Source organism: Psammomys obesus, unplaced genomic scaffold, assembly GCF_907164565.1.
Source record: "Psammomys obesus unplaced genomic scaffold, mPsaObe1.curated_primary_1811, whole genome shotgun sequence".
NCBI lineage: Eukaryota > Metazoa > Chordata > Mammalia > Rodentia > Muridae > Psammomys > Psammomys obesus.
The window spans coordinates 14,395,457-14,420,494 of record NW_026596040.1 but is presented as its reverse complement, the minus strand read 5'-3'; the positions used below and the strand labels follow the sequence as shown (position 1 = coordinate 14,420,494).

General features: G+C 41.3%; 1 protein-coding gene across 4 annotated transcripts in view; it reads right to left on the bottom strand.

Moving 5' to 3' along the window:
- Positions 1-25,038, bottom strand: part of Sncaip (synuclein alpha interacting protein) — a 138,226-nt gene that overhangs the window by 49,094 nt on the left and 64,094 nt on the right. For all 4 annotated transcript variants that reach the window (XM_055622661.1, XM_055622662.1, XM_055622659.1 and 1 more), the window contains exons 2-3: positions 19,921-20,023; positions 7,681-7,753 (exon numbers count right to left, since the gene is read on the bottom strand). In XM_055622661.1, the coding sequence (XP_055478636.1) occupies positions 7,681-7,753; positions 19,921-19,977 (130 nt within the window). In that variant the 5' untranslated portion in view covers positions 19,978-20,023. The remainder of the gene's footprint in view (positions 1-7,680; positions 7,754-19,920; positions 20,024-25,038) is intronic.

The following is a 25,038-nucleotide window of genomic DNA, read 5'->3' as shown; positions in this document are numbered from 1 at the left end:
CTTTAGAAGATCCTTCAGCTGTGACATTCTAGGATTCTATTACGTGAATATTTCTTAGCTGACTGTGACTCCCTCTCCCCTTTCCCTTTCACCCAGGGAGGGGAGTCACAGGGCCTCACATCTCAAGTTTGCTCGAATCTCCACTTCCCAAGTGCTACCATTATAAGCTGGCACTACCGTGCAGGGCTTATGTTACTAAGTAAGAGACCCACAACTCCATTCACGCCAAGCAAGCACTCTAACAACTGAGTTATAGTTCCATTCCCACCCCTACACCCTCTCACAGGAGAACCAGAGCAGAGGAGGCATGGAGACTGAGATTGTGAGGGAAAGACAGACGGCACCCAACACTGGACAAAATGAGTAAAAGAAGTGCAGATATCAGAGATGCGCTGAAGCTTTCAAACGACATCTCTCCGCACACACAGTTTTGCACTGGCTCAGGAGGGTGTGTCAGGGTTGTGCCTCCTGAGAAGAAAGTCTCTGCAAGGCCATCTTCCTTTAAGTGGCTTTCTGCTTATGCAAAGCTTGTCCTGTCTCTGTGCTTCAGTTCCCTTCCTTCCCTGCCTACCCGATGATTTCATTTGCCCTTCTGCTTTCCTGTCCTTCCTCGATGCTTATTTCCGTGCACTCATTTTCTACCAAGAGCTTTCTCTAATGACCAGTTTGGTGGACAGGAGTTCCTTAGACTCCAATAAAAATAAACAGAGTAATTTGGACTGTGGGGGCTGCTCCGCTTTTACAGGAACATTCTGTGGTCCACTCACAATGTTGGCATGCATTCAAACTCTGTAGCAACAGAAAAGCACCAGGTGAAATTGTCCTCATAATACAACCGCAGGCACAAAAAGAGTCTGGGGAGGGGAGGGACTTGAAAAGCACAGTTGTTTCAGTGACAAGGTTATAGTTTTATTTAAATTTCTGTTTTAAAGTAACAGATCATATCACCTTTATAACTATACTGTTGTTAAAGAAAGATAAAAATAAGTTTTAGTTAGTTTTTATAATAGTCTCACTGTAAAGCATAGGATGACTTTGGACTCATGATCCTCCTACCTCCATCTCCTGAGCCCTGGAGTCATAATCATGCAAGCCTCATACCTGGCTAAAATAATTGTTTGAGGCAAAGAACCCTTATCTGCTTTCAAAGTTGTACTACTGTTAAATAAGTTGAGATAAAAAAAAAACATTTTGAAAGTGTTCATATGAAAGTGTTCATTTTTTTAATATTTCTTTTTATTTATAACTTATGTGTATGCCTGTGTATCTGTGTGGGGAGAATACACATATGTGTGCAGTTGCCCACAGAAGCCGGGAGAGGGCAACAAATCTCTTGCAGCTGGAATCACATGCCACTCTGAGCAGCCCAAGGTGGGTGCTGGGCACTGAACTCGGGTCCTTTGTGAGGGGAGTCCTTGTTCTTTGAACTGAGCCAAAACTCCAGCTCCCAAAGTGGTCACTGCTTTTGACTGAGAGCTTAGAAAATCTGTTTCCCTGTTCTTTGGACACCATTTCATGTTATATCAGTCTGCAGGCTTTTTAAAGTTAAAACTGCCAAGCTTACTTTCATTTTCATGCTTGTAGCATTAAAACCTTAATGTAAATTGAAAACAGGAGGTTTATATATTTAGCAACATTAACTATGTCATAGCAATGTCTACAGGATACATTTGATGCCAATTTATTATTTTAGGTGATGGCTAAAATCCTTGAAAATCTTCAAACACCATGTAAGTGTTTGTTTTCATAGCTTCAGGATTTGTCACAAAATTGCAGAAACAGGGTCTAAAAATATAGCAATTTGCAATGCTTTTAAATATACACAAATGACTTTTCTAAGAAACCCAAGTTTTAGAAAGAATGGTTCCTTTAATTCAAAGTCATATAAGCAACAATTCATATTATTTAAATAGATTCTGGAAGTCTTTCAGAATCTATTTTCAGAGTTATTAGACATTTATCACTATTACACAGCTGAGTTTTCTAACCTAAGTGTATTTCCGATGCAAAGCTGAATCACTATTTAGTTGCCTCCCTGCGCAAGAAAAGTGCACAGTGACATTAGCATATACATATTTTGAAAGAATCACAAGACACTTAAAATAGTATGAATCTGAAACAAATGTGTATTTGAATATCTAATTAACTTAAAAACTACAAGTCAATGAAATTGGATATTTTATTTGAATACCATAGGTTGTCATAATGCATTTCTACCCTTTTTTGAAGACAACACTGCCTTGGAGTCACAGATATCAAGCAGGGAATGCATGCAAACATTTCACAAATGACTTTCCTTATTGGATGTGAACACGTCACACACAGCTTCCCTTGCTGCTAACCCTTGCCCTACGCTACTTGATATACAAGGTTCCTTGAGCTAAATTATCCTCAGCTGACTCAGTTTCCCAGGGGCCCTGGAGACAGGAGAGCTGTCTTCAGAGCCACTTGCTGACTTGAAGATTTTGGGAAAATTATTAATTACAAGTCTCCCTCCTCATCAATAGAATGGACACAATAAAGGTTCTCCCTCAGAATGATTTTGTGGCTAAGAGAACTGTTTACAGAAGATTTGGTATCATGTCTGGAATGAGGAATCCTTATGGCATAGGTTTGAAGCTCAGTAACACCTGCATGGCTCCAGCATGCCCAGGGCAGAATATGTTCTCCACCTCCCCACTCCTCATAAATTTGTCTCCCTCCTGCCTCTTGCATATCTCTGAAATTCCTTCACATGTTCTTCTTCTTAAAAATCTCCTTTATCACAAAAAGGAAGCCTAGTCATTGTGTAGTGAAATTAATGAATAATCACTTAAAACATTATTTCCGTTAGGAAAAAATAGAGTTCAGTAAGAATCAAGTCCTTTGGCTATGGGAAGAACACTCCTGGCGGGGGGGCGTGGACTCTCAGGTTGTGCTGAGCTGGTAGAAAGGGCTCGAACACAGCCCAGAAGCCTCTGACAACATGGTGGCAGTTGCTACTCTTGCAGTCCACAATGCAAGCTAGCCCAGGAGCTAGCTTGGGCTACTTATCTATGGAGTGCTTTAAAGGCTATGTCCAGGGCTATCTTTCCACCCCTCACTGCAGAAAACCCAGAAAACAGGCAGAAAGGACAGACCCTATCCACAGGATGGAGAGGTATTTGCTAAGTCTCAGATGCTATTTCCTGGCGCTGACAGCCTCAGAGCAGACCATCTATGGAGAGAATTCAGATTTAGCTGAGGGTTCTGCATTTCAAGGGAGCTGCTGGAAAAGTGTAGCCCTCCTGCGTAGGTCAATACAGGTGACCAGGAGGCACTTAGCACTACCCAGGGAAATGGGAACCATGGGTGGCCACACAGCTGCCATTTCCACATATTGAGTGGTTCTCTTGGCCAGAAGCGATGTGGCCCCCTGCTTCTCTAGGGCTCCATGAAAGGTGCAGGTAGGAATTCAAGGCACATTGAACTAGGCAGAATAACAAAATCAATGTCTTCAGAATGTGCACTCCCTTACTGAAATGGTCATCAATAGGCTGGCTGACTCTGTGGTTGGAACAACAACAACAAAAAATCATCCTCAAAAATTAACCTTAGCCTTAGACTGGGTGGCTTTTTTTTTTAACCTTATACATTTTGTACCTGTAAATAATTAAAAATCTTTTCATTACAAACAAATCTATATCATACTTGTGGAACTAAAACAATACTCCAACTAGCTTCATCTGCTTTCACAGGGGTTGACATCTTAACCCATTTGTTTCTGTTTTGTTCTTCCCATTTGCCTTTTCCTGGGTGGTTTTTAAGGACTCCAGTCTTCCCAAGAGTTATGGCTCTACATGCTGTAGCTTTTAAGATACAGGCTGAACATTCCCTGGTCTGGAAATCTAATAACAAGGTTGTTCCAAAATCTGAAATGTTTAGGGTGCTCACATGATGTCTGACAAGTTTTAGATTTTCGAGTGTTTTAAGTTTGGAACATCTGGATTAAAGGGTGCACAAACTATTAACCTTTTTAGACTAGAGTGATGAGCTATCAGCTAGCTGAAAAACAAGAACAAAAACACAGATAAAATACAGAGAGCTCCAAACTCTGAGGCATTTCTGGTCCTAGGCAATTTGAATAAGTGATGGTCGCTCTGTGATAAGATCCTGCTGTGTGCATAGGGACGGGAGCCCCCTAGGGAGTCTGGGCACACCATCTTCCACCCTTCTCTCCTGCTGTTTCTTAGTTTGATCACTATTCAGCAGCCACACAAGTTTTCTTTGCTTCATCCTAATTGCTAAGTGTGTTTCTGGATCAAGGAGTGGGCATTGCTCCTTCCTTTGTTTTCAGCCATTTTTGCTGGCTTTCACATGGCTGGGTCATTCTCAGATTCTGTCTCAATCATCAAGTTTATGTGATTTAGGATAATCTAGAAACCAATCTCTGGCATGTCTGTGAGGGAGTTTCCATGTTAGGTTAATTGAGGTGGGAATGCGCATCCTCCCTGGGCTCCTAAACATCCCCTTCCACAAGCCTCACAAGTTGTTCTATCCAAGTGGTTCTCACCCTTCCTAATACTGTCACCCTTTTATGTGGTTCCTTATGTTGGGGTGACCTCCAAATGTAAAGTTATTCATTGCTACTTCATAACTGCAATCTTGCTACTGTTACAAATTATAATATAAATATCTGATATGCAGAGACTTTGATTTTGGATCCCTGTGAAAGGGTGTTTTGACACCCCCACCCTTGGGGTCATGACCCGCAGGTTGAGAGACTATCACATGGGCTGGTATTATCTTGTTATTATGTCCTTGCCTACTTGGATGTTTGTGGGTTTCCTGACTGTCACCCCATTCATATGTAAGCTTCCTGAGTACAAGAACTCCTGTCTGGCTTTGTGTTTGTTTATTTGTTTGTTTGTTTGCCATATTCTCCATGCTTGGATCAGAGAACACCCAACACACAGTTGTTGACTGAATAAATGCAGGAAGAAATAGGAATATTTGTTGAAGGACTTCTTAACACAGAGACAGATGTGAACGCTTGATGATGTTTCCCAAACAGAAGATGCCTAGCAAATTCAATTAATGTTAAGGGAACTATGGAGTGTATTTCAAACGACAGAGGATTTGGGAAGGTTTTTTCAGTGAAACGCTTCATTCAAAAGATGATGTAGACTTTTCTTGGTGGATAAGGTAATTCCTGCTCCTACACTGTTTGAAATGGTAAATATTTGCTAGCATTCACAAAGAAACTTCTTCGTGGTTGACACAAGAAAGACTGAGTGGAAGGGTTAGTTTCACATGCGGCCATTGAGAAATGATTGAGACAGTCTCCATTCTTTTACAAATGGAGTCTGAAAACTTCACCATGCTCTGTAAGTCTGCAGATAAGCCTATAGCTGTCTGTGATAAGCCTATAGTTACAGCAATGCTGTGCACCTTCGAACTGGTCCTTGTGATCTTTTTGTTAGGATAATTTTTTTGTCTATTAGACTTTAGATTCCAGGCCTCCCAGTGATCCTTCACACGCACTCACATACACGCATGAATATATATGTATATAGGATTCTATCAATATGTATGAATCTCTTGTTCTTCAGCTTCTTATTAAATCTAATTGTTGTTGATTGCTTAGAACACTGGCTGGGCTTTTGCTTCACCTGGAGCAGTCCAAGCTGGACCGTTCTCCATGACAGAGGGAAAGTGCTATAAGTTACAGAGTTGAGGAAATGAAATCAAGCAGACTCAGAATAAAGGATAAAATATTCTGTTCCTTTAACTCGGTAAGATATTTAATAGAGAAAAGACATTTGCCATTTAGTAGGGAAAAAAATGCTGACTTGAAGCATTTTGAAAACTTTAAGGGTACACAGTTTCTTCTTGGTCCAGCTGCCTGAGAGGTAGCATATGTCATGCAAAATAAGACAGACTCTGCAGACTTACTTCCTGGAGCAGGCGTTCCAGGTCCTCGGCTTAGGCTCATGTGTGATTCTGAGCCATGTATTTGGTAGTTCTGTCCCTGGGCTTGCCCGTCTATAGCATAAACTTATAGCATCCTAACACTCAAACACTTACAACACCTAGTACATCAGCAGAACTCAAGTCAGCACCCTTGAAGGGATCACTGTTGCCTCTCTCTCTCTCACTCCACACCTCCAATTAAAGAACGAAAGAAAGTCTTCTATCTGTGAAGTGTCGATGAAGTGCAGCATTTGACCGTAAAATTAGCTTGCTGTCATTGGTAGAAGTTTCTCCTCTGTTTAGAGATGAGTGCTTATAGAACTAAGATCATATAGCTGGTACATGGCTAAATTCTAATCCAAACCCAAGTCTTTGAACTCTGAGGCTGGTGTCTTCACTCTTGCACTGTGTAGCTTGTGCTGCTGAGCACAACCACTTTCACACTTTTGGGGGAAAAAATGTTGGTTTAAGGAGATAAATCTTTAAAGGGATTAGAGCCAAAAATTCTTTGTCCAACTCAGCACAGACTTGTGTCTTTTTAAAAATAACATCTTTATGCATTCTTTGAAAAATTTGTATATTTACACAGTGTATTTTGATCACATCCATCCTCCACTAGTTTCCTTCAAACCCCCACTATACCCTTTACCCCATCTTCGTCTCAACTTTATGACCTTTCTTTTTCAACAGCTTAGAGCAAAGAAAAACTTTCCTTTGAATTTAAAGCTAGCTTCTACAATGTTTTTGATCCACTTTCATATATTACCAACACACACAGACACACTCACACACACATTTTAGTTTTTTTTCCCGTCTCTTCTATGCAAAATATCAAAGCAAAACAAATAGTCAATCGTAGAAAGTTGGTTTTCCAAGTCCTTTTAGTTAGAAACTCAGAATTCTAGTAGCTGCCTCGGAAAGATACCTCTATTTATTTTTAAACCTCATATGCATAATTTAAGGATTATCTTAAGTCTTCTACCAAATGTTTCTCAACCCTGGTGTTACTATTAGGAGAGGTTCAGTTTGGCAAGGTTAATGGTGATGCCTTTGCCTAATTATCTAGACCAAAATAATAAGCATCATTTCATAGTTTAATATCATTCCCATCAATACACTTTTTATTTTCATTTTTGCCTATCACAGAGAGAAGAGCAGAGGGATTTAACTTGATTTACAGGGGGAAAAAACCAACCCTAAATGTGCTTTTTTTTCAGTCGGGGGATGGGGCAAGGAGAAAAGGCCAGCCAGCTGGTTTTCATCTATCTGCCATAATTCTCTGTTTAGTTTACACTATTAAACTCCAGCGCCTTGCTTTCATCTTAACTGTTATAGTATGCCTTATTGCAGATTCTAGCATGTCGCATCCTGATAGGGTTTCAAACTTTGGCAAAGCACTGTCCCTCATGTTGGTCGTTGCCATATGGGTAGTAAATGAATCCAGCATTTTTTCATTGGCGCCTGCATCATTATGTTGTGCCACCATTGCTTTCTCGGGTTTTCAGTAAATCACCGTGGATACAATGGTTGGGAGGTATCAAGAGGATCTATTTTGATTTGTGCACAGCCAGGTCCTAGTTAGGACCTCTTGGTCCTGTAGATGACCTCATGTCTGCTTGTTGAAGGCGGCGGGGAGGTACTGGAAGCAGAGACACCATAAAGAGAAAAGAGCAGAATGCAAGAACAACAAAGGCCAGTTCCAGGAGCCTCAGCCCTGATGGAGGGGGAGGGGTGAGGAGTCTGACCTACCTGATCTGTCTTCATTTTGTGAATCACATCTTCTGCAGAGTGCTGGGATGGTCTTGAGAGATGTGACTGAATACTGAATGGGAAGACAGAGGGAAGAGAGTGTAAAACAGAGATTTAAAATAAAGGTATTCACTCAATTCATCAAGAAAAAAATAAACAGAACACAAAGAGTGAGACTTGAGTACAAGAGATATGTTCAGGAAGTGGACCTCGTGCCGATTGGATGGCATCCTAAGCTCAGTTTAAACAGGTTAGAAATAAGCCTGGCACCTCTTCTTTAACAGACAAAGTAAGACACATCCAACAGCTATGCTGTCTCTCATCATTTCTAACTGAAAGACAGTCAGAATTACTGAGCCTTGACTATTTCCAGAAGATACTGTTTGTTTTCTCAACCCTGCAGGTATGAGAAGCCTGGTAAGGGAGCCTTTGGCTTCCTCAGCTCCCAGGGTAAAAGATATGACTGTGCTGGTGTAGACCGCACTACATAAAAACCCACATCTGGGGCTGGAGAGACGGCTCCGTGGTTAAGAGCACTGGCTGCTCTTGCAGAGGGGGCTAGCTCAGTCCCCACCACCCCATGGTGGGCGACAGCCATCTGGAGCATCAGTTCCAGGGAATCCAGTGCCCTCTTTTGGCCTCTGCAGCGACCAGGCACTCTCATGCAGTGCGCATATTCAGACACACAAAATAAAGACATCTTTTTGTTTTGTGTCCCAGCAGCTGCCAAGTGCTGCAGGTTTTACTGTGTCTATAGTCTCCATGGAAAATACTGAGACTATGTCATAAAAAGCAAGAGGAGCAAAGGTCTGTTTTAAAGCTCTTTTCTTCCATAGATAGATTAGTTTGGATGGAAAGACAACACCTTTTAGTCTCTGTCCGAACATCACTTCCAGGGCTGGCTATCGAGATAACAAATTATGACACAGAATCAGGAGAGCTAAGACAAAAGTAAATCAATAGCTATGATTTATAGGGTCCTTATTCGATACTTATCAATCTGTCTTGAGAAGGGGGCTTTCAAACAAAATATAAAGAGAATGATTAGAATAGAATGAAGTCTTTAATCAAAGTTTAGGTCAGAGACTATCTTCACTCACAGTCACACTTTAATCCATAAAACACAATTTACTCAAAATATTTTGCTCTGTATTTCCAGGAACAACAGACACATATCATGAATTACTTCTCCATTGTGAAATTTGAGGTGACTGAGGGAAAAAAAATTAATCTAAAAGAAAAATGACCAGTGGAAAGCCATTAGAATTATTCTAGCATCACAAGTGAGGACTGTATAATTTTTCAGTGCAAAGGTGCCTTAGTTGGCAGGATGTTAATATATGGACCTCCAGGGCTCCCGCAGAATATCAGCAAGGCAAGATGGAGGGAGCAGGAGCTTGCCACTCTTGTCAGTTTGCCGACTGCCGATCACAGACAAATTAAATTTCCCGTATTTCCAAATGAAGAATGAAATCTCAGGAGACTAATTAGAGAAATTACTCTTACCTGTCTGATGCAATAAGCATCCTGTTTATGTTGGCCATTCCTCAGGGACTGCAGGTGCTTCAGCAAACATGGTACATGCAGCCGGAGGGAGAGGAGGCCTCTCAACAGGAATTGAACCTCAAGACAGGTTTTCCTTCTCTGCTCTCTCTCTCTCTCTCTCTCTCTCTCTCTCTCTCTCTCTCTCTGTGTGTGTGTGTGTGTAGGGGTTCAGGGATAATTTAAATGAGAAGCTTCATCTTGGTAGTAACAAGGTACCTCATGTTCCCGACCAAGATCTAGCTCTCTAAGGAATCTGGTAGCTTTTTGAGACCAGCTGGTGCAGGTTATGTAATTACACAGTCTATAATTCAATTAAAATTAAGCCGTGTTTACATTGCTGTACCCCATGAAACACCCTTTGGCAAAGTCTCACCCATCAGTCCTGTTCCATCTCCCCTGCATATCGCCTCCTTCCTTTTTCTCAATCCCTTCTCCCTCCCTTTTTGGCTTTTCCCCCAAGACAAATTTTTTAAAAGGAGAATATTGGTTGATTATGTTTAAATATGGGCAATGATACATTCAGCAAGGTTTTTTTTTTTTATTGTGCTTAAATGATATATGCCTGATTAAAATAGATGAACTGTTGTCTGCACCCCAGGCACAGGCACCTGAACCCTCTCCTGAAAGCCAGACTCACTAAGAGCTCAGCTTCATCAGCCGAAGTCCCAGCTCTTACTGTTTGACTGGAAAGACTCACAGTGGGCAGAGAGGTCTAGTTTGCTGAGGTTCAAACTTGAACAGCAGAGGTGTAGAAGGGTATCATAACAAAAGCTGGGCATGGGGCCTGCACACCTGTAATCCTAGCACTTGCGTGGCAAAGGCACACAATCTCTGAGTTTAAGTTAAAGGCCAGGATAATCTCTGTCTGTCTGTCTATCTATCTATCTATCTATCTATCTATCTATCTATCTATCTAACTAACTATCTATCTACTACCACCTACCTACCAGCCAGGATGAAACACCGAGACTCTGTCTCAAAACAAAACAAGAACAAAAATCCCCAAACAAACCAATCAAGCAACTGACCAACAATCAAAACCAGAATCCCCCAGCCCCCACAAACAACACCAAACAAAGTCTGGGAGAGGGTGACTTATAGGCTGTGACTTTGCCTGTAGTTAATGAGAACGTTTCTTTTATAAAGGACACACATTTGAATTTTTCACATCATAACCTGAAGTATGACCCTGAAGAAAAAATGATTCACTACTCCTGGGAATAGAAATCAAACACACACACACACACACACACACACACACACACACACACACACACTAAACTAGGGGAAACAAAAATAAAGTGTCAGCTAGAAAATTATGTAGTTTTGAGGAATCTGAGGGATGTATGGAATGTCACATTCAGCTGTGACACTGACTATGCATTCAATAAATCTATCATTCTTTTAAAGAACACAATAAAAGAGTAATTTGAGGACTTATTTCTATAAGTACCAATACTGCAATGAAAGACAATGCAATGGAATGATCTAAAGATGATTACGTTGTGATCGAAATGCGCAGGAAACAGGTGATCTACAAAAGCCACATGCAAATGCATTTTTTATTCTTGCAAAATTGAGAATGAGCCCATGACCCAGGATGTCTCTCTCTTGCAAAAGTGCATTGTGATACCATCTGGGAGCTGGAATGGAAAGCTTCCTAGATCGACGTCCCGATTCATAGGACAGATGGCCTTTTATAAGGAGCTGTCAGATGGCCAACCTACCTCATTCATAAGAAAATTACGAGTAGTAACTCCTGCCACTTTGGACTGAACAAACCAAGACCAATGTATCCTCACTTATCCTCCAACCCAGATTGTGTACCCTGTTGTACACAGGTTATATCACCTATTGTCTTTGGGTGATACAAAAGGAGAGAGGGCTTTCAGGTTTTTCTTCTATTAATTTATCCTAACATCTTCCTTTTCTTGAATCCTTCCAGAGGTTATTGGCAGCAGAAATAGCCTCTTTGATCAAATCTTTATTACTCTTCTTATGTTTCAAGAGCTCCTGGTAAGGCTGACCAATTTCCCTACTTGCTTCAATGGCCCTGCAGAGCCAGTCTGTTTCCTCTGTTCCTTTAATCTTGGAGTCCTCCTTGTCTGCAATGCTCGCCTCCAGCCATGCAGTGCCACTGTCCTTTAAGGTCAGCATGTACTCTACCTTCTCCATGAAGCCCTGTGGAAATCCTCACTAATATTTCTCTTTTCAGCCCTCAGTAATGTCTGTAATGTCTTGGGCTTGGCTGTTTCCTCCCATATGCCAAAGAGAAAAAGGACAGTGTCTTTGACTTCTCTACACTCATGGCATTTAGGGGCCAATTAACTGCCTGAATACCAACATGAACACATTTTGGACACGGTACTGGAGATGTTCAAAAGTTTGAAGGCTTTAAAGTTTAGGCCATTAGTGGGATTTCCTTTGAGCATTCACACTGGCATTAGAATTTATCAGGCTTCTATAATTCACATGTGACTCAAGCACATGTCTGTTTCAAACCGTTCAGTAGCTCTGCAGGATGACTAGAACAGACCAGCATCACCTCTTCCCTTTAACTCACTTCTCTTTGTGGCAACAACAAACATCTTACAGCCCCCTACCTAACCTATTTCTGTGTCTTTAGGAGTGCCACTCTGTCTACCCATAATGTCATTCCTCCCATTTCAATAGGAGAACCCTCTAATTCTTCCAGCCTTGCCTGGGCATCATCTCAGAGAGTCCTCCCTGACTCTCCCAGATAGGATGACAGTCAGTGTTAAAAGTGTGCTCTCTGGACAAGTGGCATCATGCCTTCCAGAGAGTCCTTGGATTAGATCCTTGGGAGCCATCCTAGAGCTACTAAATCTGGAACACTTATGTTGGCCCAGCCGGCAGCCTTCAATGAGACACCCAGGTGATTCTGACACATAGCAGAATTCACAAAGCCTCCAGTCTCCACACTTATATAAGTGTTTCCATTGCTGCTTTAGGTGATAGAAAATATTTTAATTACCTAAGATACTAGGCACTTAGTGACCTGGATTAACTTAACTTCTTTAAGTAGCCTATGACTTTAGCAGCCATGATAACATTTGTGTTTATATAAAAGTAATCTTAGAAAACCCATAATTATAAATCTAGCAATGCAATAACAGCACATTCAAAAGAACAAAATTCTCACTCTAGTAACTTGACTGCTGGCAGTTGTCCTTTTGTATAAAGAACAAAGATTTGCAGCCAGAGGACCTGGATTTATGCCATGCCTCTGATGTTTATTATCTTTATGGTTCTGAACAAATACATTGTTTCATATCTCTGGGCCTTGGTTTCCTAATCTGTAGAACACAGGTACCCACAAGAGATCAGGAAGCTGAAGTTATTTTGCAAACTGATATGTGCTTGTAAAAATGTTTGTGTCTTCTCTCTAGCATGTTTTCTGTGAGACCTTCCTTGCTTGTCTTCTTTACTATCGGAATGTTAAACTCAGAAGAACAAAAAAGGAGCAGGCGGGAGCTGGGACAGGAAATTAAAAAAAAAAAAAACAAAAAAACGATACCTCAGTCTACCTCGGCACCTTATGTGACCCCTCCTCTTAACCCTTTCCTCGTTTGGGAGAGTTTGTAGACAATGGTGGACACTGAAAGTTTGCTTCCCAAACTATAGTTGTTTGATACCATACAACCTTATACCTGCCAGGCAACAGTGGTCAGTTTCATCCTCTTGCCATGCAAAACAGTTTGCACATGCATGGGATTCATAAAGACAGAACATGACTTCTACACTGGACTATGGGAATCTCTGACCACCCTGGATATTGTTCAGGCTTTTAGTCCTGCAAACTGAAGACAGTTAGGTGAGCAAGCAGATGCTACTCAATCGGTAATGAGCCACAGAAAATGAAAGAACATCCCAAGCACATTTTCAAGCTGACAGGTTTTTAAACAACCAAGGTTCTATTATGTTTCCAAAGGAAAAAGAAAATGAACTGTCCATTCAAACTATCATGAGACTCATGGTTTCTCAGAGTTTCCCAGAATTCAGGCAGGTACTTTAGGCAGTCATGTGGCAGAACCACAGCCTTCCACATAAGCAAAGCTGTCTGTAAAAGCGGATGTGTAGCTAAAAGAGACTTTCTGAGCCTAAGACTTTTTTTACCCCTAAAATGTTGTCCTCTTCAAAGGCCTGCCTAACACTGAAGAAGCATGTCCTGAATCCACATAGCTCAGAGGATGTGGCACAGGTAGTCCATTCCTGTGTCGCTAGCCCTCTGCTCCTGCTTCTCAGGGCCCTTGACCTGCCAGCACGATTCTTCCCACCTGCTCAACCACTTTCTCTACCCAGGCTCTTGTCTCAGAGCCTACAAAGAGAAGGAACATCCCTGTGCATCAGGATGCTCTGCCTCCCTCAGTGGCCTCCAGCTTTCCTGCTCTTGTGCTCATTAGCCACCTCCTTTATAGAACTTGCCTTTCTTCCTGTCTCTGTTTCTTTAGCTCCTCATTTTCTCTTTTAGCCTCATGGTGTGATGCTTTGCATGGCCAGAGTTTCTAGTGGAAAACTCTGTGGCCTCTGAACTTTATAATGACCAATCTCTTGGGTTTTATTGTTTTGTTTTAATTTCTAAACTCCTGATTTCTCTTTTGGCCTTTCTTGTTTTTTGTTTTTTTCCCCTTTATGTCTGAAATATTCTTTCCAGTTTCTTTTGTAGAAGCTTTACTTTTCTTCCCCCACATAGGATATATTACTGTTCAGTCCTTTCCGTGAGGTGTTCTGCTCTTTCAACACTACATTTCATCAGGAGACTTAACCAACATCTCCGTTTCGGCCACTGCCCCTCCACGTAGATGGTCCACCCACATCTTGTTACATCCTTCTCACTCTCCTTAATTCCATTTCATTTTACCAGTTGGGTAAATTCCATTAACGAGAATTACTCTACTCCATTCTATTCTTGCATGCATATGGCTTTTGCAATGGTTTCTTGTTTTAATTGTGTTTGTCAAGATTTGATAAAGTAACAAAATTCTTTTACACTTTTTATGCTAGATATTGTTTGTGGCTGGTATGGAAAAACCTCGACCTCTCTTTCTGATCAGTTTTAAGAGTACAGCAGGAATTACCGTATTGTAACATTGATGAATCTGATGCAGTGTGGTTGGGCAACACTCAAGGTCCACACTGGGAATGGGAGTGTGAGGACAGTGCTGAAGGACCCGCTACTGTGAGGACTGGACGTGAATGGTGAGAGGCCAAGATGAACTGCAAAGTCGAAGAATGGCCACAGGTCCAGCAAAGTCATCTTTCAAAGGATGGTTACGCATGTGGATTCTGGAGCCAGACTGTCCACATTATGCCCAGGCTTCAACGTTTTCTTGGTCATCTTAGTTCTTTAATCCCATTGGTAAAACGGGGTAATTACACTACCGGAACACAGTGTGAATGTGAAGACTCTGAGCTGATACTGCGAAGCATGGGAATCCTGTCTGGTGTACAGTAAGTCTGAACAAATGCTAAGTGCCATGATTATTTACATTTAGAGTACCAAAAAACACTAAAAACTTAATCCTACATAATAATTAATGTTGAAAAATTATAAATGATGAAGCAATTAAAAGACACATTTATCTTGCAGTCGGGTAGCTGGCCAGCCATGGACCTTGTCCAGCGTCAGCGCTTTGTCTAGCTTCAACCGTGAGCCAAGAGTCAGTCACCACCATGATGTACAGGCTGCCAGGAACAGTGACTGGTACCGAGATGTGACTTCACATAGAGTTACTCCGACATTTCACAGTTATAATAAATATGTTACATTCTATGAAATATAATAGCTTATTTGCTATTATAAACTCTCTGAGAGCACAGACCAAGTTTATGCTATTTCTCCAAACCTAAAACTGTGCCTGGAACACTGTGGATGTTTAATAAACACTTGCTGGCAAAACAGTTAGCTATGAGCAAGTAGTTTATATAAATAAGCTGTGTATTTAGTCCAATAAATACTATGGCAACCTGGCAGGACAAGGACTCCTAGGACTCCAGAATAAGGCAAATTAAAAATCAGTTGCTCTTTAAATTAAAATTAAAATAAAATTTAATTTTAAAAAGATGTGAGTGCTCTTTCTTCTTCAAAGTCATCCTCTGCCTAATTTTCTTCTTTTCTAGGGGTGTTTGGTCTAAGATAGAGAAGGGAAATTGAGTCCAGTCTTGAGGTCCACAACATATTACACACCATTGCTGGATTAGACGATTTCTAATCAATTTCTTGGGAGGTTCTTAGAAAACAGTGACAAATAGGGCATTTAACGTTAAAATAAGGATTATGAGAAGAGAGGAATAAGAGACAATTTGGACTTAGGTGTAGGGCACAGCAAATAAAACACTGCAAATAAAAAAGGTAATAGTATTCTTATTGCTGCTGAAACCACAGCACACAGACTGGCATCAAGAAAGGTTTAAATAAGAACAAGAGGTGGGTGACTTCTATGAAACGCATGGCTGGTAGGAACAATGAAGCAGGGTCTGGGGCATCCAGAGTCCACATGAAGCTCCTGGTCACCTTCTAGGGAAACCTTAGGCATAGTAAATGCAAGGGTCTTGCCCGGTCCCCTTTTTGCTGATTTTATTTACTTATACTGGGAGCCAAGTCCATCACTGCTAAGATGCAATTTGTGAGCCCTCCAATACCAAATGGAGATGATGGCGCATGAGGTGACTGGCTTAGAGGTAAAGAGGCACTCCCACTCAACTAAGCTTCTCAGAAGGTCACAGTACCCTCGTCAAAGAGTTCTGTAGTCAAGTCCTGACCCTGCCACGTTCTATCTGTAACCATGTGACCGTCGCAGTACCTTTGGAGTCTCAACTCGGTCATCTGTGAGGCAAGATGAAACCAAAGCCTGCGTTCTCACAGCTTTGTGAAGTGTGAGTAAGATAATTGACTTAAAAGATTTCAGCTCTGTGCGGTGCAGACAGTGACAGACATGCTTTGCCTAGCTGCAGTTCAGCCCCTGCTTTAGCTATTCAGTCCTTGGTAAGATATTATTTTTGAGAACCAAATATTGGCTTTCCTTGGCAAAAGAAATATACCATGGTTCCTATGAGTCCTGGAGGGTTTTGTTTTAGTTTTGATGATAGGAAGACCTAGCTCTCACAGGAATAAAGGGCTCTGTAAATCTCTTTGCAGTGAAAGGATGGTCTGAGCCTTTTTGTGTTTGTATGAGCCCTCTCTCACGGGCTTACAGCTCTCCTCAGATGGCAGAGTTACAGGGATGTACAGTTTAAATTTTGCATTTCACAAAGGAAGCCCATTATTTTCAAGTCTGGGGAACTTCAAAATAAGATGGTTGCCTTCTGTGTTTTGTCTCATTAGATAAAGACAGCAAGTTCTAGCTGTTTTTCTATACAAATATACAGCTTGTGTTTTAATTAAAACAAGAACCAGTCTCATGACCAGAGGGGAAAACCATGAAATTCAAAGCCCAAACTACATAATTGGGCTATAGTTGGAGGGTAAGAAGGGGAGTTTTAAACCCCAGCATGAGTTTTGTAAACATATTTTTCCAAATGCTGCCTGGACCATCCCCCAACCCCTCCTGCCACTTCAGCAGGAAAGAGGCAAAAGGGCCGGCAGAGAGAGAGAGGTCTGTGCAATACAAAAAGTAAAAACACGTTCATGGGAAACTTCATTTCTCTTTGTGCTGCTTTCACTTGGGAAACTCATCCCATTCTGACTCCCAGTATTTGAGTCATTCTCATTTAGAAGCCTCGACAGCCAATGCTCCTAATTTACCTACACAGGCCAAGAACTCTTGCTGAACACTTGCTTCACTATTTAAGAGTTTGTGTTCACTTTTTCTCTATGAAATCATTAAATAGAAACACTGAAACGCTGTCATGTTGAGGGTATTAAACTTGACTCATACCAAATTATGATAAAATAATGTATTAGGCTGGAGAGGTTGCTAATTAGAGCTTCTTCAGTTTCAAGGGGGATTAGAGAAGACTTGGAACTCTCACCCTCCATACTGTCAGCATTCTAGACTGGATAATTTTCTGTCAAGGAGGCTGTCCTTGTACCCTGTACATCCCTGGTTTCTACCCACTAGAGCTGGCAGCACCTTCCTGGTATGACAACGAAAATTCAGTATCACCAAATGTTTGTGAGTGGTAAATAGGGATGGAAAAAAAATGTCATTGGCTTGAATCACTGCAGTAAACTATATTCATCTGGAACAGGCAGGGAAGTGCGACAGTGAAGCTCAGTATTCTGGACACTGTGTGCTCTCAACTAACTGGTGACCCTTGGCAATAGGTAAGATCTCGATGCTTTAGTATCTATCATGGGTCAAAGATAGAAGGCTACACAACGTCCTCCATAGAATCTTTGTGAAGATGAAACAAGATGCTGCTGGCCCATAGGAAATAATTATTTTCTATTGCTGTTTCATCAATGCTGTGCACTTCAAACCTGGCTTAAGTTTTAATGCAAGATGAAGAACAAACCATTAGAATCTACTTAAGAGGGAGCATAAAGGTACATTCTTACTGATGGAAATCTGAATTTATGGTTCCGAGTGGTCAAGTTAGAGAGGCATAATCCTGTAACCCAATTTGCTAAACAGCTCCAGTTATTGTTTAATACATTTTATCTTTCAAGACAAGCTTTCCAATTCATCAAAATTATGGGCTGCTGCCAGCTGATTCTTCTGTAAATACAACTACTGCTCTGTTGTACTTAAAAGAAAATCTTGACACCATGCCTGGTCTTTTCCCTTGAGTTCTTTCTCCACTATTGGTCAGATAAATATTATTGTATTATTCATTGAAACAATAACAAAAGCTACTATTTTAAAGAGTGAGTTAACTGTGTGCCAAGCTAAGTGTTTCACATATATTATCATTTCACCCAAACCTTAAAATAATTTAAAAAGTTAGATGAACATCCCAGCAAAGAGAAATCAATGTGTTTCAAATCATCCAGCCAATGATGGGAAGAAGAAGCTAGGAAACCCAGGATGGTTGCCTTCAAAGCCTGTTTTCTTAAAACACAACCTGGCCAATTTTGTAATGCCTGCATCAAAGTTTGAGGCAGGAGATCATAAACTCAAGGCCGTCCTGGGCTACATAGTGATACTTGGTCTAACAAAACCAAAGGTTTCAGTGGTAGAACGCATTCCTAGAACGTGTGACTCAGTGGGTTCTGTCCCTAGCATGGCGAATAGACATATGAATAAACAACTACTTGGAAAAAAAACAAAGAGCTCTCAAACTTTGTAAGAGCTACCACCAAACTCTTAATGATAATGCAATCTTTTACATCTTCCAACTTTCGAACAAATCTTTATATTATCGATCATTTTTTGGCTGTTCATTCAGATTCAAACACCTTGAGAGGAAGAGTCACAGAAGAACCACATTAGAAACCTTCTCAAGTCAAGCACAGTGACAGATTCACACACACACACACACACACACACACACACACACACACACACACACACTATGGAAAAGAAGACTCTGACTTCACATTAGTCTGAATAAAGACCAATAAAAATTAACGAGAAGCTAAGTAGGTCGAATAATGAAGTCCAATTTTTCTAGTTCAAAACCAGAATGATCCAAGGATGTATGAAAAGTGTGATTTGTCATATCTGTGCTCATTTGAAGTATGCCTGTTATGCACAATGAGGAACACGGCACAGGAATAAACCATCCAGATCCATGTCAAAGTAAGCCCACTGTTTGGGGGAATATCCAATGGTGACCCAAAGCTCCAGGCCCTGAGAGATCAAAGAAATGAGGTCAGAAGCTGTGAGCTCCGGGGGCAAGAGTGCCATAATGTTGCTGGATGACAGAACTGACTATATGGCATGGAATGAATCTCCTGCAGCTCTAGGTGAGCCACATGTAGGCAATTTGCTCAGAAGCTTTAGTAAAGAGAGAAGAAGCAGAGCATGACGAAGCAAGGTATTCAGAATGATAGGAATGCAGAAGTCAGCTGCTCAGATCTTTATCAATGCATGACATGTCAGTATTCCTGAGTGTTCAATTTGTGTTTTGATGCTTTCAGTGATTGGAAACATTCTCTTTATCTTAATGTTTATTTTTGTTTTGTGGGTGCCTGTGTGCGTGATATATGCACATATGAGTGCAGCGTCCACAGAGGCCAGAAGAGGGTGTCGGATTCCCTGGAGCTGGAGGTACAAGCAGTTGGAGCCACCTGGTATAGGTGTTGAGGACTGAACTCAGATCTTCTGGAAGAGCAGTACTTGCTCTGTACTGCTTAGTCATTTTTCATCAATTAAATGCCAGCTTGGCTTTGTTTTATGTTACTGTGAACTTGAGAGAATGCTAGTTGTAACATATTTAAGGAAACAGGGAATGAACATCCATAGGTTAAATTATGTATATGTGAGGCTTAACAAATAAACTCATCAATACTTTGAAAAACAACCTTGGAACAGATTAGGAATGGAATGTTAAGCAAGGCTGAATGTCTTGCACCCCTCACCCACAACTCATACACAATTAGGCATAATTCTTTTTTAACCCCAGAGAGCCCCCCACCCCTCCAAACACACTGTATCTGTCACATGAGCTTGTTTTTAGTTCATAAAAGTGTTTGAAGAGTTGTGGAAACACAGACGAGGCAAAGAAAGTGGCTCATAATCAGGAAGGCAGAACACTGTGAAAACATTGCTTGTAAGTAGTAATACTTACAGAAATGTCATCACTAAAGTCAATTTCATCCAAATCAAGGTATTCAGGGGCTTCCATTATTCTTCTTTGTACATTTTGAGTACGGTCAAATACTTATAATTTCCTGGATAGGGCAGAAGCAGAAAAAAAAAAAAGGTTAAAGGTCAGTTATTTATAACTAAAAGTATTATCTCTATTTGAACAAATAAAACCAGAAAAGGTAATTGGGTAATAGCATTGCCCTGAGGCACATTTCCTCCCCTCAAATCCAGGCTTTGCAAAGCCATGAGCACAGCTCCTTCAGTCCTCACACCACTCCCCAGGGAGCACCCATAATCCTTTGCTTTACTTGATTTGCACTTATCTTCTCCAGGGCAGAAGCCAGGGTCAGATTTTTCCCCTATGATAAATGTTAGTTTTCAACAATGCCCATATTCTGCTCTCACAGACCCTGGGTGAACGTTTGAACTTTATGGGAAGAGTCTCCTGGAACCATTAGGGAAACTGTTCAGGTATTTTCTGTGGTATTTCCTTGGTTGCTGTGAATGAAGCCATGAATACTACATCACCATATTAATCATACAATTTCAAGACAGACACCAACTAATCAAACGTAATGGCTATTTTAGAACTTTCGGTGTGAGCCTCAAATTCAGCAACGGAGGTGAGGAAAACAAAGAAGGAGGTGGGGCTTTAAGTCTAGATTTGAATTGAGTTATTACAATGCCCTCCGCCTTAAGCAGCACTGACTGACAGTGGCAGAGTGACCTGACACAGGCAACAGAATGTCCTCAGTCAGCACTTGCCTCAGGCATGCCTGTGGCAATCCTTTAAGTGTGTCAGGGTAAGATACATCACTTCCCACTTCATTTTCCCATCACTTATCATCATCACCATCAGCAGTGACAGTGGTACCTACACATGTCAAGAACAGAAATAGAGATCTCCTGGCGGTACCTTGGAGTGCAATTATCCTCTGTCAGCTGTGAGATACTGAAAAAAAAAAAGATTCTGTTTCCTGCAGTGTCTCTCTCCTATTACACAAATTGTCTTACTCACCCACATCTGAGTATTGTAAATGGCTCATGTCTTGCTCTTTTGATTCTGTCACTAAGGTACGCCTTGCTAAATGCAAAAATTGCTGGACAGTGAAAGTACATCTAGGCAAATGAAAAAATGAGGTTCTTTGTATAAAATCTAGAGTCTAAGCAGGCTTCTTAATTTGTATTATTGAGACAATGCCCCTGGATGACTTGGAACTATGTAGGCCAAATTGATCTCTAACTTATAATGCTTCTCCTGCCTCTACTTCTAGAGTACACGCATGTGCCATCATTCCTGGCTAGCTGGTTTATTTTCTCAAAAAACAAAACAAAACAAAACTCTCATTCTAAGCACTTCCTTTCTAAATATTTTGATTCATTCTCCCATTTGACTTATGAAAATGGTATAGCTATGCTACAGAAAAAAGTTATACCTCAAACCTATGACCTAATTTAATTTTCCATGTTTCCTTTTCCCTTTCCACATGCATGTTTCACTCACAGTCTTAATTACAATGCAGAGCCACCCAGAAACAGAGTAGAGTGCTGTTTCAACCTCAAATGAAATGATCTATTTATGACATATGGATACAGTTCTTCTGAAATCACTGTTTTAGAGAAAAAGAAAAATTTTCTTTGTAAAAATAAAACTTAAAACCAGACACTTCATTATTGATAAAAATCTAACCATAGATCTGAAACAAAGGGCTTAGGTGTGAAAGCACATCACTTTCCTGTAATCCTCACAGAGCTTTTCAGAGGGAAACACACACCCTTGGGGCTTTCTCTTCTACATATGTGCAGGTTCTGAGTCAACGGTGACTGGGTTTCAGCTCATTGGCTAATGGCTTTTCTCTAGCTCCCACTCTGCCCCCTCAGTCTGCAGCCCTATGATGAACTGTGGATCCACAGGCCTTTGGCATGGCTTCAGTCAGTGTCATCACTGTGTTTTCTTATTCTGAACAACCATGTTATAAAATGGCATAATTATGATAAACATAAATACAATTCTATCTCAAGCCTCTTACTAATTTCATTTTCCTTCCCTCGCCACAGGCCTGTATCATTTTAGGTCGTTTAAATTACAGCAGATATAGTCCATCCTGAAAGTAGCACCTTAATCCTTTCTTGTTCAGAATAAGGCAGTTAGGTAACAACACCACAGAAATACAAAGAAACAATGAAGAAAGACACACACGAGAACTGGGAACTAAGCAGGTCTTTAAATGCACAGAAATACAAGACCAAATACAAAATGAAGATGAATATGCCTTAGGCAACCCAATTAACAGGTAGTCACTGAACCCATTTTTGGCGTTCTGACAGTAGAAAGGGCAATGTTCATGTGAATGTAGCCATGCTAACAGAATGGAACTAGAAGATAATATGTATCAACACATCAAAGCAGAAACGAAACCTTTGTATTTGCCCCTGAAGGGTGGGATGAGATTTTCTTTACTCTACAGGCCAGAGGACAAGGGGGCTCAGCATCTGGAACATTCCCTTGCTTCCTACTGAGCCATCTCCTTCAGGAAAGCTTGTTTTGTCTGTTACCCGCTTCCTTTAGTGTGGTTTCACCACCTCTCTCTCTCTCTCTTTCTGTCTCTATTTTGAGGAGTCACTTTGAATTTATTTACATTGTCGCTTTTACTGTGTAGAAATCCCCAGTTGATCAGTCCTGATCACATTTCCAGTGCTTTCTTTTCAGTTGTCCCTGTGGTCATTGTTGGTTCTCTCTTTTCTCATGTGCCTTTCCACTGGGCATCAGTGTCCCTTTTTGAGAAGCTGGGGTCGGGGGATGGTGAGGTCTGTCTAGGCAAGTGCTTCCGATGACGACACAAGATACGAAAGTGTGCTGGACTCTGATTTTTCTTTCCTACTCTTCAGCCCCCTCCTACCCACCCAGCTTGGAAATCCAGAGCCTCGATTCCCAGCTAATGACATATACTCCCTAATAGGATGTCTAGCTACACAGGGTACATATTGGAGATCCATGAACCAAGGCCAAGTCTGTCCCACAGGTAGGAGCTGCTTATTTTATTTCTAAAAATAACTTTCTTGGTCTATAAATAAATAAATAAATAAATAAATAAATAAATAAATAAATAAATAAATCCCAGCAACAAATGAGTTTTCAACTTGTAGACCTTGGGTAATTTCACATGAAAAATGTTTAATTAATTAATTAATTTATTCACTTTACATCCCAATCATTGCCCCCTACCTCTTTTCCTCGTGGTCCCACCTTTCCTCCCCCCTCCCCCATTTACCTTCCTCTACTCCTCAGAAAAGGAGAGATACCCCCACACACCAATCCACCCCAGCCTATCAGGTCTCATCAGGACTGATTGCATCCTCTTCTCCTGTGGTCTGGCAATGCAGCCCTGTCAGGGGGAAGTGATTGAAAATCAGGCAACAGAGTCCATGCCAGAGAGAGCCCTCACGCCCCTTACTAGGGAACCTGCATGAAGACCTAGCTGCCTATCAGTTACATCTGTGTAGGGGGCCTAGGTCCAGTCCATGCATGGTCCGTGGTTGGTGCTTCAGCCTCCACAAGGCTCCTGGGGTCTGGGTAGTTCTCTCTGTTGGTCTTCTTATGGAGCTTTTGTCACCTTCAGGTCCTTCTATCCCCCCCCCCACTCTTCCATAAGACTCTGTGTTCGCCCAGTGTGAGTCTCAGCATCTGTTTCTATCCACTGCTGGGTGGACCTTGGGTGATTTCACGTGAAATTTTTAATTTGGGGCTTTTCTTTAAAAATATTTAAAATCTTGTCTTGGGTACATGGGTCCACATTCCCAATAACCACCGTGGAACGGCGGTGGTAAGTACCACCAAGGTACTTACTAAGTTGTACACCCCAGCTCAGCAGATCCCTCCTGGGATGCCCTGCTTAGGCCTGGCCTGCAATGTTTCTAAGTTTGGACCTCAGAAGACACATTGCAGGAAGGAATGGGGTTTTAAACACTAAGCGCTACCACCACCACCCTACACTCTTTTGGTTGGTGTCCCCCGCCGAGTCTGTTGACTTCATTTGTATTCTAAGACAACAATTCTAGTGTAGCAACATTCTAAGAATTTCTTGTATTAAGATCACTTGAAATGATCACACCACAAGAGCAACACACTTTTTAATTTAACAAATAAACGACTAGCAAGGCACAATTTTTTTTCAGCTCCAGTATTAGAGAAGGAAAAACCTTCGCAAACATAATAAAATGTTACGAGGTACAGACTATGTTTCCTCCCCTTTACAACTGGAGGGTGGCGGGGTCTCACTTTCTTACTACTCGTGTGGGTTTACATGGTGTGGGTAAAAGGGAAGGCAGGAAGCCATGCCAAGTGGAAGTCCAGAAAAAGACCCCAAAGCCTTCTTTCTCTCTGGCCCAGAGCAGCAGCTTAGCAGCAAGAGGGCTTCTCCTACTCAGTCCAACAAGATCAGGCTTCTCCCTAAGTGAAAAATACATTTCAGGTCTCCAGAAAGAGCAGCTGAGCTTTAAACCTTTATATGAGATATCAGTTACTGTGAATTGCATCCAGGTCACAGTAGTTCTCAAACTGTGGGTTGTGACGCATTGGCAAACCTCTATCTCCAAAACTTCTTACATTACGATTCGTAACAGTAGCAAAATTAAAGTTATGGAGTATCGATGATAATAATTTTATGGTTGGGGTCACCACAACATGAGGAACTGTATTAAAGGGTCGCTGCATTAGAAAGGTTCAGAACCACTACTGCTTTAAGACTTCATACCTTAAAGTATTCGTAGGCCTCATCGTCCCCAGTGCTGAAAGCTATTTTCACTTGAGTAGCTTTCCTGGGGGCTTTCGATCGTATTGAAGCCCTTCTGTCTGCAGCCCATATCTCTGAAGATCTGGCCTCTTTAGTGGGGTATCGCCAACTGACTGAAATACTCTCAGTTCAGACTCCATTGAGCTTTTAACGAACTGTAGCGTTATTCATGCAGCCATGTCTGTGGTACATTTGAAAAACAAGCTTTCTGGAGTTTCAGAAGGAAGATGCAAGTTGGACAGAGAGTGAAAAGAAAAGAAATTAGTTTGAAGGGTTTAGTTCTTCCAACTGGGTACAAAAATTGC